This window comes from Azolla caroliniana, unplaced genomic scaffold, assembly GCF_043228905.1.
Source record: "Azolla caroliniana isolate FFs.n. ecotype wild unplaced genomic scaffold, voAzoCaro1.0.p SCAF_7, whole genome shotgun sequence".
NCBI classification, from domain to species: domain Eukaryota; kingdom Viridiplantae; phylum Streptophyta; class Polypodiopsida; order Salviniales; family Salviniaceae; genus Azolla; species Azolla caroliniana.
Window position 1 is genome coordinate 14,265,484 of NW_028230442.1, and position 15,139 is coordinate 14,280,622.

Consider the following 15,139-nt stretch of genomic DNA (forward strand, 5'->3'; position numbering starts at 1 on the left):
GAGAAAATTTGGTCCATCAAACTTCCAAACCTTACCCTCCCTTAGGGTGTCTTGTATATGACCATGAAAGCATTATGTGTCTTGTAAATTAAATAATCTCCTAAGCTCTCTAGGCTCATTTGGGTTGAAATTCCTCAAAAGTTTTATTGTGCTTTTACCAGGGCCAAAATAACATAGTTGCATATGCCTACAGTCACTATATACACTGAAATCCACGATACATCACTTATTGGATAGTAACCTGTGTATGTGGGAGTCTAATGTGCCCACACAACACTATAGTCTCTGGGAGTCACATATAACAATTTTGCCATTGAAAGGCTGCATAAAAATGAAATGGTGGAACAAGGTTTGGCCTTTCAAACCACACATTTACCAATAACGGTAGGATTAGAGAACACAATTTTCCCCACATTCACAAATTCGTGCAAACCACCAATCTATCATCGTAATATCATGAAGGATCAGGTACATTATGAAATGCATGAGCATGAGCATGAAATTGAACTCAAGTTAGATTTACATGTAATAATTGACAAGCTGCTTGTTAGCTAGCACTGCAACCACTTATGAAGGTTGGGATGGAGAATCATTGTAATTGATTTACAATAGGGCTTGTACAATCTAACAAATTTACACAAGTGTTTACATATGTGCATGCAAATTTACATGAGTGTTTGCACTTGTGGAGAAAATGGAGAAAGTTAGCACAGTAATACAACTACTGAGTATGCCTTTATATGCACACTAGCTATATCGATATGAGCACTATTTTGGGCTATACATGCAAAGAATACCAATATGATGCAACCTCATTCCTCTTTGATAGAACCAACTTCAAATGAAAAAGCAATACCATGCCCATAGCACTTATATTTTAGGAAAACCTCACACAGTAATTTAAGAATATTAAGACTAGAGATGGACACTCCAATGACCTAGTTGGAACCCCCTAGAGTAGTGAATGAGCCTTCTGCCTGTCAATGAACTCAGATGAGTCAGTCAATATCTGGCTTTAGTGTGTCACATATGCAATCACTAGACGCACTCGGATAACTTAAATTGGCACAGCCATTATCTTACTGTCTCTAGCATATTATGTTTCATCTCGGTATGGTATGAGCCGCAATCTATGGCTTTCCATAAGTTATAAACACATGGAGACCATGGTAAAAGCTTTGGCATTATATGGGTTGTGTCTACACCACACCTCTAGACAATTTATGTGCCTCAAATGGTCAGATAAAGTGGATAACCATGACCTAGCTAACACAACAATGTGGTAATAACATATTGTGAGTTTGGCTTGTCCTGAATGAAATTGTTGGATGAAAAAACACTCTAATTGCATTGCTTTGAAATAAAACAAGGATTAGAATATCAAAACTAGCCAAAAAGCCCATGATCTAATGCTTCAGTTTGTCCACACTATGGGCAAAATATTCGGTCAGTCACAGGTAGATCACAAAAATATGGAGATTTTTCATCTTTATTTAGACCTTCGACGACATTGTAAAGAACCATGGAGCAAAACAGGCAGACCAAAATGGATCGACAAGGGACAAGCCATTGATAACATGTATATTTTATTGTAGTTGAAGACATCCAACAAACAATTCGGATTTGTGGCTCACTAGCTCGGTAAAACGTTAGGTACAACCTACAATGGAGGAAAAAAAAATGTATAACCCCTCTTTAAAATCTCTGAGAATAACCTCAAGAGAGAAAACCAAAGTATAAAGGTCAAAATCTTAGTCTCTCCACTACTGGTATATAAATTTTCCACATTTTTACGACAGTGTTTTTGTGTGTGTGGGAGGGGAGGGGAGGGGAGGGGGTTGTGCCAGTCAATTGTGACCAATAGGAATATATATTTCTATGTATATATATATTACTACTATGTGAAAATGCCTCCACTACAAGAAATCAAATGTGTGTATAGATAGTCTTTACTTTAGGGTGCAGATGTGTTCACACTACTACAAAAATCATCAACCCTCCTTCTCTTGAGTACCGGTGAGGAAATCGTGTCCGACCTGACTGACTTGAAGGTGCTCGACCCCATGGATTTCAATGTACTCTCGCTGTCGCTCGTGCTGAAAGATGCATCCAACACTCCGATCGGACTCTGCGGGACCGAATTGGTGCAACTATCACCCTTACGGACAGGCGAGAGATAGAGCTCCGACATCATCTTGTAGCAAATCTCCGTAGGGACCTACACACATAGAATAAGTCAAAAAGATCATGAGCCATTGAGATTCAAACCTTTGGGGTGAAGGCAGAGATGATTATAATAACACGAGAAGGTTTAAGCAATTCCCTAGTGGGATGAACCCCCCTCCCCCCATTCACCCTACACATTATGATCTTCTATTGAAAGTTGTTGGTCCCCTATTATGATCATTCATAGAAGGATTTGTTTTGTTCACCCTTTCCTATAATGTTCAACATTATCATCCTCTAATTGAGAGGCACCACATACCTAAATAGATGTGTAGATAGGTTTGCTTCACAACCGTTGGCATTGTTCCCATGGAATGTGATTTATCTACATCATGTTTATGCAATGTATATGATATATATGTTTGGATTACCCATATCCAAAGTTTGCAATAAAAGTCATGGCCATCATTCTCTCTTCTACCGTAACGGCCTGTTCATCGCGAGTACACAAGATATAAACATATACATACATATCGAGTGAGTTACTCATCACCTAACATTCTAACATGTTATAGAGAAGGCTCACAATGTTTGTGATTTCAGCCAAGGTAAGTTCACCATCTTCAGATTCAACACCAGAATGTCTGTCCGCGTTCACATGAGCATAGTGTGAAAGCGTCTAGAATGTGTTGAGAATATATAATCCTCATTGTGACATAAGTTCGGAATCATAGTTCCAAATTTGTTTGGGTTGATCATATAAAATTCATATCAGGTCTTAGTTCAATTAGTTTTTTTGGTTCAAATCCTTACTTGCAAGCCTGCAGGTAGCATGGAGGTCAAAGCTTTCTTAGATTCAGAGCATATGAGAGGCATTGTACATTGAATGGCACAAAGCAGAGCAGCTACGGCAATGGAAGAAGGCCGATAATCAATGAATCTGAGCTCTGCACAGATACCAACAGACAGAGATAATCAAGCACAAGTCAAGCTTCATCAAGAAACAGTTCAAACAATTATTTGTAAAGCGCTAAGATTAATCGCATATTCAGATCAATAGGACATACGAAACTAGGGTTTACTCCAAATCAGATAAAGCAGATGCAAGAAATTATGCTGGGTTTCATAACAAACTGGGTTTTAATCAGATCAACAATGGTCATGGCTTTAGCAGGTCTTCTTACATGTCAGATCAACAAAGTACATAGAATTAAGCACAACTGAGCATTACTCCCACAGCTGATCAAAAAGGACTTCTAATCAAAGTCAGATGCACAAGGAGCACAAAACTTAGGGGCCCAACACAAATGTAGAATTAAGCTTTCTAACTTTTCAGCTTTTGAAGTATGGGGCAACCAGTAGAATACCTTTGACAGAGGAGAGAAGAAATTCAGTTGCTCGTGAACGTAAGATGTTGCAACGTGAGCAACCATGGAGATCAAGCTTTCTGATGAAGTAATCTATGTAAGAGAAAGGTGTGACGGAGCTCACTCTCCATTCAAGTGTGCTGAGAACAAGTAATTCCATCCTCTGTATAGTTCTTGGCTCAAATATGAAACAATCTTTCTGCCCAACCTAAGATCGAATCCACACAATCCTTTCTTTTTAGAACAAACTCTGACTGCATTGTAGTTCTTTAACATTATTTATCTTTCAGTGGTTGTCCTGTGTTAAATTCAATGGATATGGAACTTGAGTTATGGAGCAGGCTTCTATGTGTAATACATCTATGTTTGATTCTTTCTTAGTTTTTGTGCGTTCAATTCAATGGAGATGAATTCGATTCTGAGGAGACGATCATATGTTTAAATATTGTCAGAGTATTTTCTGTTAAATTCAATTGGGAAATGAATTCATTTGGGGAAGAGATGTGCGTTTTGGCAGTGTCTGTGTTTATCAAGGTCAATGTCGATGGAGCTGAATTCCATTACCTGAAGATCAAGCAACAGAGGAACTTCGGTTTCTTCCATTTTCGCCGCCAAAGAAAGACAAGCAACAGAGAGCAGCTGTATCATCCATGCTTTGCCTTTCTGCAGAATCGCCATAGTAATTCATCCGATCAGCAAATAATTAGCAAAAACTCGGTAAACACGGACTGTAAGGGAGAGGAAGAATGAATGGCGATAAAAGAGAGAAGAAAGATCTTACTGAAATTTGGCTATGACGAGAGAGGAATCGATCGAGGTAATTCACAGACAATGACGATGTCAGACTATTGAAGTTGTAGAGCTCTGTAACCTGCAGAAAGAAAGAAAAAATCGCAGAGAAAATCGATCCACCATCAAATACAGATATTTGCATGTAATTCAACTGTGAAGTAGTGGAGAGTGAAAATGGCTTAAATTCTAAATTTTGCAGAATGCACTTATGAAAATGCACAGGTTAATGGCGGATTTAGCAAGCAAAAGTGGAGGAAAGTACAGAATGAAATGACATAACAGAAGAGAAGATAATGGCAATGATGAATCTATTACAACAAACAGCAACAAAACAGAGTTCTTTTCTGCTACAGAACCTTACCTTGAAGAGCCAAGCTATGGCGTTTTGCCTAGAGCTGACATCAAGAACGTGAGTCCTGTACTTCTTCGAGTAATCAGACTCTGGAATGTGAAAGATTTCTCTGTCGACTAACGCACAAACTGCATTTTCAACGTCCGAGAGATCTTCTTCTCGTAGAGATGGATCATCTTCTTCTACTACTACTACTACTTCTTCTTCTTCTGCTTTTGCCGTCTGTCCTGAAGATGAAGCCGGTGCTTCTGATCGAAGCTTCCACGGGGAGCTTGAGCTCTGCTCATCGCATTCGAGAGACTCAGACCTGAGGTGTGGGTGGAGAAGATCGACATCGCTGTCAGAGTCGAGCAGGCATGCCGAGGTTTCTTCGCAGCAGAGGAGGTTGAGGGCGGAATTGGTGTCTATGGCGGCGGCGGCGGTTGTGCAGGTGTTGTGGTGGTTGTTTCTTCGTCTGCTTGAGTGTGGAGGAGCCATGGCGGCTATGGCGAAGTAGGGACGAGAAGGAAGGAGGGGGGCAGGAGGAGGAAGAGAAGAAGAAGAGGAAGCTTCTGCGTGGTGAGAAGGAGAAGGCACCATCGCAGGCAGGGGGGAAAGAGGATGTTAAAATTTGCGAGAAGAAGAAGAAGAAGAAGAAGAGGAAGGAAGGAAGAGAGAAAAGAATGAATGCAGGAGGGGAGGGGATAAGGTGCAGAGAGAGAGAGGAGTTATGAATGAGCATTGGAGGATGAGCTATGGCGGAACGGAGGGAGGAGGAACAGAGAGAGTAGTACTACTCTCTTACTACATACATACATACATACTGTATGTATGTATGTGTGTGTGTGTGTGTGTGTGTGTGTGTGTGTGTGGGTGACAGAGAGAGAGAGAGAGAGAGAAGACACAGAAGACATAGAGAGAGAGAGAGAGAGAGAGAGAGAATATGAGCACATCCTCTCTCTACATTCTTTCATGCTGTTGTATGATGTTTGGCTTATGGATGGATGGATGTCTGTGTATGTAGTATGTATGTATATGATGAATCTATAAAACATACATACATACATGTGCGTGTTTGGCTTATGTATGGATGGATGGATGGATGTGTGTGTATGTATCTCTATGTATGTGTGTATCTATGTCATATATGAATGTACATGAATGTGGGGTGTGTGTTTCAAGTTTGTGCATGCATGCGTGTGAATGTATGAATAATAGAATGGTTAGTTACAAAATACACACGACGGAGGGGGTGGCGTGGCTTCTCCTTTTTTGCTTCTCTCTTTTCTCCAATTTGAACGTGATGAGGATGGGCATGCACATACATACATACATACATACATACATACATACATATGTATGTATGTATGCATGCCTCCCTCTCCCCTTTCGCGGACAACATCCTCTCTCTAGAAACGCTATCCCCCCCCCCCCGCCTCCCTTTGTATTAATAACCCCTCCTCCCCCCCCCCCCCCCCCCCAATTTAATTGTTTTCCTTCTTCTTCTTCTTTTGAACATTTAAAGTTTCGTATTTTTGTTTGTTTTTAAGAGGAACTCCTGCTTTTTGGTTTTTTGGTTTTACTGTTTGGATTTATTTTAATCTCCGGTTTGTTAATTTTTAGTTAAAACATAATAATAGATTTGAGTGTTAAGGCAGGCTGCTCCTCATTATTTTTTCGCGAAGACAAATAATTATAAAATTAATAATCAATAGAAAGAGGGAGGCGGAATAGAAGGATTTATTTTATTTTTTTAGTTTTTTTCCGGTTTTCTCCCTTTTTTAATTCCTCTTTTCTTTTTTATATTTTATTTTATTTTTTAACTTTCTCTTATTTTCTTTTCTCAAATTTCTTACGCTTTTTACAGTTTGCTAAGTTTTCAACATTTTCCTTTCTTTTTATTTTCGCCCGCAGGATTTTTTTTATATTTTTATTTCTCCCTTTTTCTTTTCTTTTCTTTTCTTTTTTGGGGTGGCTTTTTTCAGGGGCTCAAAAACAATATGTAACATTAACACTACATATGTACATACATCATATTTTGTTTTGTTTTTGTATTTTTGTGTTTTTTTCTTTCTTGAGTTTCGTTCAATTTATTTTTATTTTCCTGCTCCATTTTCTTCCCCCCCATTTTAAGCGGGAAATTTCTTCACATAAAATTTTAAAGCTTTTTCTTCTCCTTTTTTACCACCCAAAACCAAACCAAACGAAAAAAAGAGGCTCCTTGTGAATCCCATCCCGTGGCTTCTTTCTTTTTACCACTCAAAATGAGTAAATTTAACAACACATAGAGTTATGGGTCATTCATCCACAATCTCGCCTCATCTCTGTCATTGTGTTATAAAAAAAAACCTACTCCTACACGATACGTCCATGTGACTCATCGATACCCCCCCGACATTCTCTAGCTCCGGAATAATCCAATCTGATGCGACACGGTCACTATGCACTTCAAAATTTGGGTGGTACGTACGTTTGATGGCTAAAACCCTCATATATTTTGCCTTGCCTACAAATGCTAATCATTAGGATCCATCTATATGATTCCAATATATCACTCTTCTCAAAAGCAATAGTAGAAATTGCCTCTTCTGTTATTCATACAAATTACAATACCCACATGCTCAAATGTACCATCGCAGTTCACACCCCATGTGCCGAACCCATTCTTGTTCAATGATCCCATCATAGAACCCATACATGCTAAAAGTATACCTACCCATTGCGTCCTAGGTTGTGGGCATGATGGGATAATGCCTCCAATGAAGTGTGTTAGGTTGTGTGCATGATGGAACAAAGCCTCTAATGAAGTGTGTTATTCTATGACTAGCTTGTACATTCTTGATCAATGAGGTACCCTTACATCCTAGGTGCGCGTGGTCGGATAAACCTCAAAATAAAAGTACAATGACATGAGAAATAGACAAACCTCAAACATTGTATTCATGATATGGAACTACCATAGGAGTGTCTCCGTGTATGGTTCACAAATACCCTTAATTATGCAATGCATTGGCCAATGGCAACATTGTTCTTAAAATGTCATGCATTATTTTCATCGTATATAAAGTGTTTCAATGGTACTCATATGGGTCAAGATACATGTGTTCTCAAGCTATCTCAACTTATGCTCCCAGGGTAGATTTTGCCCTCTACAAATTCATGGATGATATGGATTTGTAAAACAACCTTATACTCATTTATATTGGATGCTAAGGATCTTGAATAGTCGTAAAAGGATGCCAACATGAGTCCTTGAGGCTACCAATGAAGACTTGGAAGAGCTCAACACATAGATCATGCCTTATAGATACTACAATCTCAAGGATGATTGCCTTACCATTGTCATCATAAATCAACTTTCTATCATGGTGTTTATGCATGTAAGAACTTGTTAAATAACTCAATTGCCCATCTTAATAACTATTTGAGTGGATCAAATTGTAAAAGATATTGTATCCATTTAAAAACCTTGATTCGTTCTCATATTCAAACTAAACTCTTATCAGTCAATAAAGAAGCCCAATCAACATCCCTAGAAATCTCCATTGGTACTTGGGAAAGCAATATATCCTCCCCACATTTACATGTTTGTGTGTCTCCACATGTATTCACTCCCACTCCCCCCACTATCACAACTTTTTCCAACCCAAAAAAAACCCTACTTTAACCCTTACAATGACCATCGTTCTTCACTCTCCAAAAAATACTAAGCATATGTATGGAAATAAAAGAACTCAACCATTGGTCCTCACGCCAACAATCTTATAGTTTGATATTCAATTTTGAATGGAGAACCTCGATAATATCGCTTCTACTATTACTACCAATATTATCACTACTAGCTCAACAATCAAGAATTTATGTTAGAAGAGCATTCTTATTTTCGTTAGTAATAGCTCAATAACCAAGGATTTCCTATCATGAGTCTTGGATAGACGCAATGAATCCACATCCCATTGCACTTCATTTTGTTTTACCTTCAAGCATTGAACTATAAAAAAACTAATGGCCTTTGTGGAAATCCTTTGTGCTTATTGGCATGCGCTTTCAATCTTCCAATATATTTGACCTTACTGAAGGTATGTTTTATAAGGTCAGAAAAGGAAACTCATTATACATTTGATGGAGCATATATACATAAGATGAATGTGGATAGCTTAAAGGACTTGGTGACATCCTGAATATATGCTAGAAAGTAAGGATTCCTATGTCTATTTGAATGGGAGACATTAGCGAAATGACTACATAAAGGACACTATAGAAAATCATAGAAATAGGAGGAGGTGCACAAAAAGAAATAATTTATCTGAAAATGGTGTGCGAGAGGACAATGTAGTTTAACACAGTGCCAATATATTGTTTCATTATAGGTTCACATGAATAGGTTTGACCTTCCTTGTCGCCTACATGCGTAGTACATTTCCATGTTCCCTGTTTTGAAGTGCAAAGTCCATGTATTATCAATGTCTTTATACTCACTTGAACCATCAGTAATGAAATATGTGGTGAAAATGGTCACGTACTTGTTCGAGATTTTTGCATGAAAATGATGTCTAAAACAAAGGTAATACATGCAACAACAATACCTTTCTTGTACTACAATGGAAAATAATTGGTCAATTTGTATGTGTGCATAGTGATAGCCACATGCAACACAATTAAATGTGCATATAAATAGTCTCACGTTCATTAGCTCATCAATTAAAGATAGTTATTTTTGCATGACGATAATTTAGATATTGCTTAAGTCATTCACATTTATAATGTCGAACATTTTTGTTTGCAATGAGTGGAAACTTTTTACATAGCTCGAGACCCGCCACCCAAAATGGTGACCAAATCGTTTTTTATAAAAGATAAGACTCTTGAAATTGTGTGCCCGGAGACAATGCATCCTTTTTAGCAAATGGGATGAAGTTAAATTTATACTACAAATAATTAATATAATGTAGCCAACTTATGTCGATTGAGGTAGATATAGTGTATAAGAAGAAATTATGATGGAACATGCCATACAAAACTAAAACTGTTAAATCAAACACACGATGGAACATGCCACTCTTGGACATCTCCCTCTACCCATCTCACTTCCATAGACATAATTCTGAATCGAATTTCATGCCAAATACACCAGCACACACACTTAAGAAGCATCAAAGATCATACATTCCCCATTGGACTCTTCATTGAGCAAGATTTACCCACACCTTTCACCATTATCCTTCAAGTATGGTCCTAATTGCCTGATACATATGCTATTTATAGTCAACCTAAAAGCTAATAATGATATGATATTTCAAGTGTTTGGGTAATTACAAGACATATAGAATGTTGTGTATTAATAACAAATCACATTACAATGCTCAATTATAGAATAATATATTTTTGGTTAGAGTAAACAAATTTCATTATTTTCATCAATTTACCATTATATACTTGAAGTACGATATGTTTTAAAATGGTCCATTATTAGCTTATTATATTCTACTATCGTGATCAATTCAAAGAGATATAATTGCTATGCACATTCAATAAATAAAAGAGTTCTCTAAGTTCTTTGGCAAACTACTTACATCGAATAATAAGACAAAACAAACGAGGCTCAATATCTAAACCACAATTAGATTGGAGAAAGTTTTTAATTTAGTGTGTGTGTGAGTGAGAGAGAGAGAGAGAGAAAGAGGAACATAGTGAGAGAAGATAGATTTTATTTACATCCCCAAAGAATGTTTTGTATGAGTTAATGAGACAGAATTAGCTCTTAGTGTGTGCCTTAACATGAGACAAATTTGTCATTTTTGTAAAGAAACCCATCAACGTACTAACTATTAAAGGGGGAAGGGGTTGTCAATGAAGTGTCACCCAATATGGATTATCCAACCCAAAAAATGTGTTGCCATATGAACAATATGACAATTTGATTCTTACATGATCAAAGGTGTCTTATATGTAAAACAAAATCACAACCCTTGGCTCTATAACCTTGTAGGGTACAATATAATAGGTAATTTTTGGGCATGTCAACTACTCTTATGACAATTGATTTTGGAAGTGTGGGGTTTCCTTCGAGTCAAGGAAATAACAACATTATAACATTATAACTTTAGCCATATACTTTATTCCATGCATATAAGGAGACAATGAGAAAAGTCTTACTCCATTATCATGAAACAAATTCACAAATTGGTAAGCTTTTTTTTGGGATCTAATATCTTCTTTTACTAGCTACTATTTTATATTTCATTTCTCTTGCCCCCAACTTATACTATCTTCTAAACAAACTATAATCATAATCAGGGGAGGTGAAGCCTCTTATTTTCTTAAGCAATCAATTATTATACACCCTGATTTAATTATGGCCATATTGACAACTTATTTGTGTGTATCAACTATGTGTTTCTTTTCTATCAATTACTAAAGTCTGTATTATTTCACTCTCCTCATTTCATAACCATTGTATATCAATAATTTAAAATTATGGTTAGGATGGAGTGTCCCTCTCCCTTTCACACTAGCATTGGGTCGGGGGAGTGGTTTCCTATCTCCAACCAATTTTGTAAGGCCATACCATTGAGTATTTGTTGACTTTGATGCTCATTGGTCACGAACAATATGTTTGCAACATGCAAACACATATTATAATAAAGCTTGACGAAGATACGATAACATATAAACATTCGACATTGGAGCATAACTTCATGATGATAATTTGAAATGGATTTTTTGTTGATTTGACACTCCCCGCCCATGCAACATAGAATATATATAAACTTTCAAACATCTTCTCACGCACATGGTTGCAAACTTGATTGTTGATGTACCAACATCGACCATCGTCTTAATAGAGCTCAATGAAGATAATGTAAGGTGTCAAGTTTGAAGAAGTCATGTAACGGTACACCTTGTATGTTTTGGTGCACAACAACCAATGTCATGCATGTCTTTGTAAAATTTAGGTTCCCCTTCGTGGGTTTTAGCTTAACCATCAGGCTAAGGGCCATGGGAAATTTCTCCTCTAGTGCCAAACTATCCATTGTTGAGTTTCACTTTACACAACATCATATTGTTTTCAACTTTCATTTAAAGAATTTATACTGGATAACCTTGTGAGTTTATAAGGAATAATTTGGTAGAACATTCAAAATTTCTTGTATGATGTAAAAAACAACATTTTCACAATGCGTTTCCATGTTATGTCTCATTTCATATTCATACTTGGAAGGTGAAGATAGATTTTTATTACAATGGACCAAAATTTAATAATTATGCCAAAATAGTTTCTCCCATTTACACAAACAATTTGATTATGAAAAAAAGGATATGGTTTTGAACTACATCATATACAAATCGCAAATTGGGACCTCTAAATACTTTCCTTAAGAGGTAGAGCCTGGGATAATTAGAAACAAACATTCAATTGAGTTCCCATCTTATTCAACATTCACATTCTTATACAATTCTATGAGATTTTTTCCAAGATTTGGTTGAAACATTGGCATTAAAGGAGAGGAAGAAGTTAAGATCTCAAGGGATTAATAATGAATGAAGGTGTCAACATGGAATGCAAGAGGTATTTGTTCACACATTAAATTGCAAGAGTTGTGAGGTACTTCGATTTCTGGTCAATGGAATATTTAATGTGCAGTAGAGCATAATGATCACAAAAATGTTGGATGCATTTTTTCCATGACGGGCTACCAACTATGTTATAATGGATAAATCTTGGTGATTATTTAGGCATATTGATGTTTATTTGAGATCTTTATCAACCAAAGTTATGATAAGAGATGCTTATGGTCAATAAATTATGGTTGAGATATAACATGAAGGACAACTTATATGAGTCGATATATATACATTGAATATATCACAAGGGTGAAAGTCATTATGGTAGGACTTCATTGTCCTCTACTCTCTAGTATGGACAACAATGGTTTCCGAATGGATTATCATTACTTAAGAGTTAGTCATGATACATTTCGATCATGAGAATCATTTAGGGAATTAATTGACTAATATGGGTCTCGATGAGTAGACGTTAATCTTGATGTTCACTTTGGGCAAGGATTGAAATTCATTACAATAAGGAAATCCTTGTATTATGTCTGCGTTAGTAGATGATCATATCATACTTTTGAGAACTATGCAGGATAACATTGCCAAAGCTATGGAAGCATGGGATCTATTTGTGGTAGCCTTTTTGTTTGAAAATTAACATGCATAAGTCAATTCTAAATTTATGTACAAAGACGAATCTAGAGGATCTTGGTTATGTAGCTCTTATTGTTCCTGTAGTAATGTTTGTATACACTTGGATCATCCCATTGGTTTGGGGTGTCAAATGAGAGTCTCATTTAATGGACATCTTGAATGATTTAGGACAAATATTAGAAGTCACAAGCTTGGCCTTTTCATGTAAGACTTAAAATGTGCAGTAAATTATTATTCATATGGTTTTGTATTACCTATCATTGTTACTATTGTTAAGAAGGGCAATTGAAACTTAGCAAACTCAATGTGGTTTATATCATGGAAAGGAAGGCTAAACGAGGCCTATATAAGGAAGCACAAAATCATATTTGTACTCCAAAAAGACTTGGGGCAATAACTTTAAATTTTCATGAACATACCGTGACTAAAAGATTCTCCTTTTTTATAGTAATGTTTGAAGATCAACTATGGATAGAGACGATTGCTTTTTTCTTAGGGAAAGAGGGATTAAGTTTGGAAAAATGAAGATAGCAACCTCCTAGTGAAATGTATTGAATAGTGACAGACAATTGAAATGTTCAAGGTTAATGATAGTTAAGCACTTTCTGGATTTTTGGTAGTGTATTTTGGAATATGTATAGTGGTATTCCCCACCAAAGAGAGAGAATACAAATTCCTTGCAATGGAGGTACCTTGGACTTCGAAAACATTGCAATGGGTGGGTAGGCATTCATTGCAACTTCAACTTCATTGGATTACCAAGGCTTGGGTTGGTTACAACGTAAGATGCTATATTGGCTTAACCAAAGGAAACATGATGGCTTTTGAAACAACCATAACACGATTTAGTACTAATAGAAATTGTAGATTTTTTAGGTTAAGATACAAGCTTAGCCAATTTTGCTTGAGCCTTCAGTTGAGTTGATTGGATAGGAATGGGAAGGCTTACAAAAAGTAAAAACAAACAATGTTTATCATAAGCTAATTTACATGCATGGGTGGATGGTAGGGATGATTAATAAAGAACGATGAATTTTGAAGACCATAATGTGGCAACAAAAGTGTGGTAAAAATACGTAGTCACGAAGTTTCGCACGTGCGTGTGCTACTTGAGCGGAACCATGGGGGTCTTGGACTAGGGAGTCAGAGTAATGGAGAAGTTCAAAGATGCGCCTTACTGAAAAAGCTCCTCGTTGAGTATTGCCACTCGTCGAGCTTTCGGGTTCGTCGAGTGTTCACACTCATCAAGTATTAAGCTCATCGAGTGTTGATACTCATTGAGTTTTTGGGCTCGTTGAGTGTTCACATTCGTCGAGCTTTCTTACACCCGACGAGCGTTCACTTGTCAACCTTTTGCGCTCGTCGACCTTTCATGCCAACAAACATTCCTCTTGCCGGGAGACTTAGGGTTTTGGGTGATTAATGTGATAACCCTTGCGAAGATTAACACTAGTTTGAGGGATTAACACGAGATTAGGACAAATAATGAGGAAAACAATGAGAGATCCCTTTAAAAAATTAGGGTTTACAACTTTCGGCCATCGGTTTATCACTGCAGAACGAATTACAAGGGCTTGGTTTACAAAGGTAATAATTGAAATGTAAGAGAAAGTAAAATCTTTTCAAAAGGATTCGTGAATGAAGAGGTTGTATGAACATTTCAGAAAGCAATTCCTGAGTTTGGTGATTCGGCTCAACGATCAACAACTTCGTTGCCTCTTGTTGATGTTGTTCCTTCACGCTCTCTTGATTTGAATCTCCATTAATTCTTTCACTTCTTCCAAATTTTGGCAGAACTTTCGCATCCTTCCTCTTTCCCCCCCTTGTCGAATACGGTCACATAATGGTCATAGTCACATTGTCTAGTTGGACATATTAGATTTGTAATAATAGAAAGGGCGTTTGCCCTAACTTGCGTTAGAATATAAACAAGCTTGTATTTTCTGTTCTTGTTCTTGTTGCCCATTTTGAAATATACAATGTATATCATTGTGCTAGTCATCTCTCACTCCTGTCTATCTTGCATTCATAGAACGTAATATTCGTGTTCGTGCAAGCATTCCAACGTTTGGAAATGAACACGTTTGAAATGGGAAAAATACATACTCCTTTATTTCTTTTTTTTTTTCATTTATTATCATTACAATTTAGCTCACCCTAGTGGTAAGGAGTCATGCTATTGCTGTCTATGTCTTGGGTTTGATTCCAAATTTTCTCATCTCTCTCTCTCATTAGTACCATGTCATAGCAAAATTTTATGTTAGTGTTATAA

General features: G+C 36.9%; 1 protein-coding gene across 1 annotated transcript; it reads right to left on the reverse strand.

Moving 5' to 3' along the window:
- Positions 1-1,456: 1,456 nt before the first annotated feature.
- Positions 1,457-5,281, reverse strand: LOC147862020 (cyclin-D2-2-like). Its single transcript, XM_087322986.1, has 6 exons — positions 4,687-5,281; positions 4,315-4,404; positions 4,098-4,196; positions 3,534-3,741; positions 2,980-3,113; positions 1,457-2,218 (listed from the first exon to the last, which is right to left on the reverse strand). Exons 1-6 carry the CDS (start codon positions 5,254-5,256, stop codon positions 1,955-1,957), a joined length of 1,365 nt encoding a protein of 454 aa, XP_087179112.1. The 5' UTR covers positions 5,257-5,281; the 3' UTR covers positions 1,457-1,954.
- Positions 5,282-15,139: the final 9,858 nt, after the last annotated feature.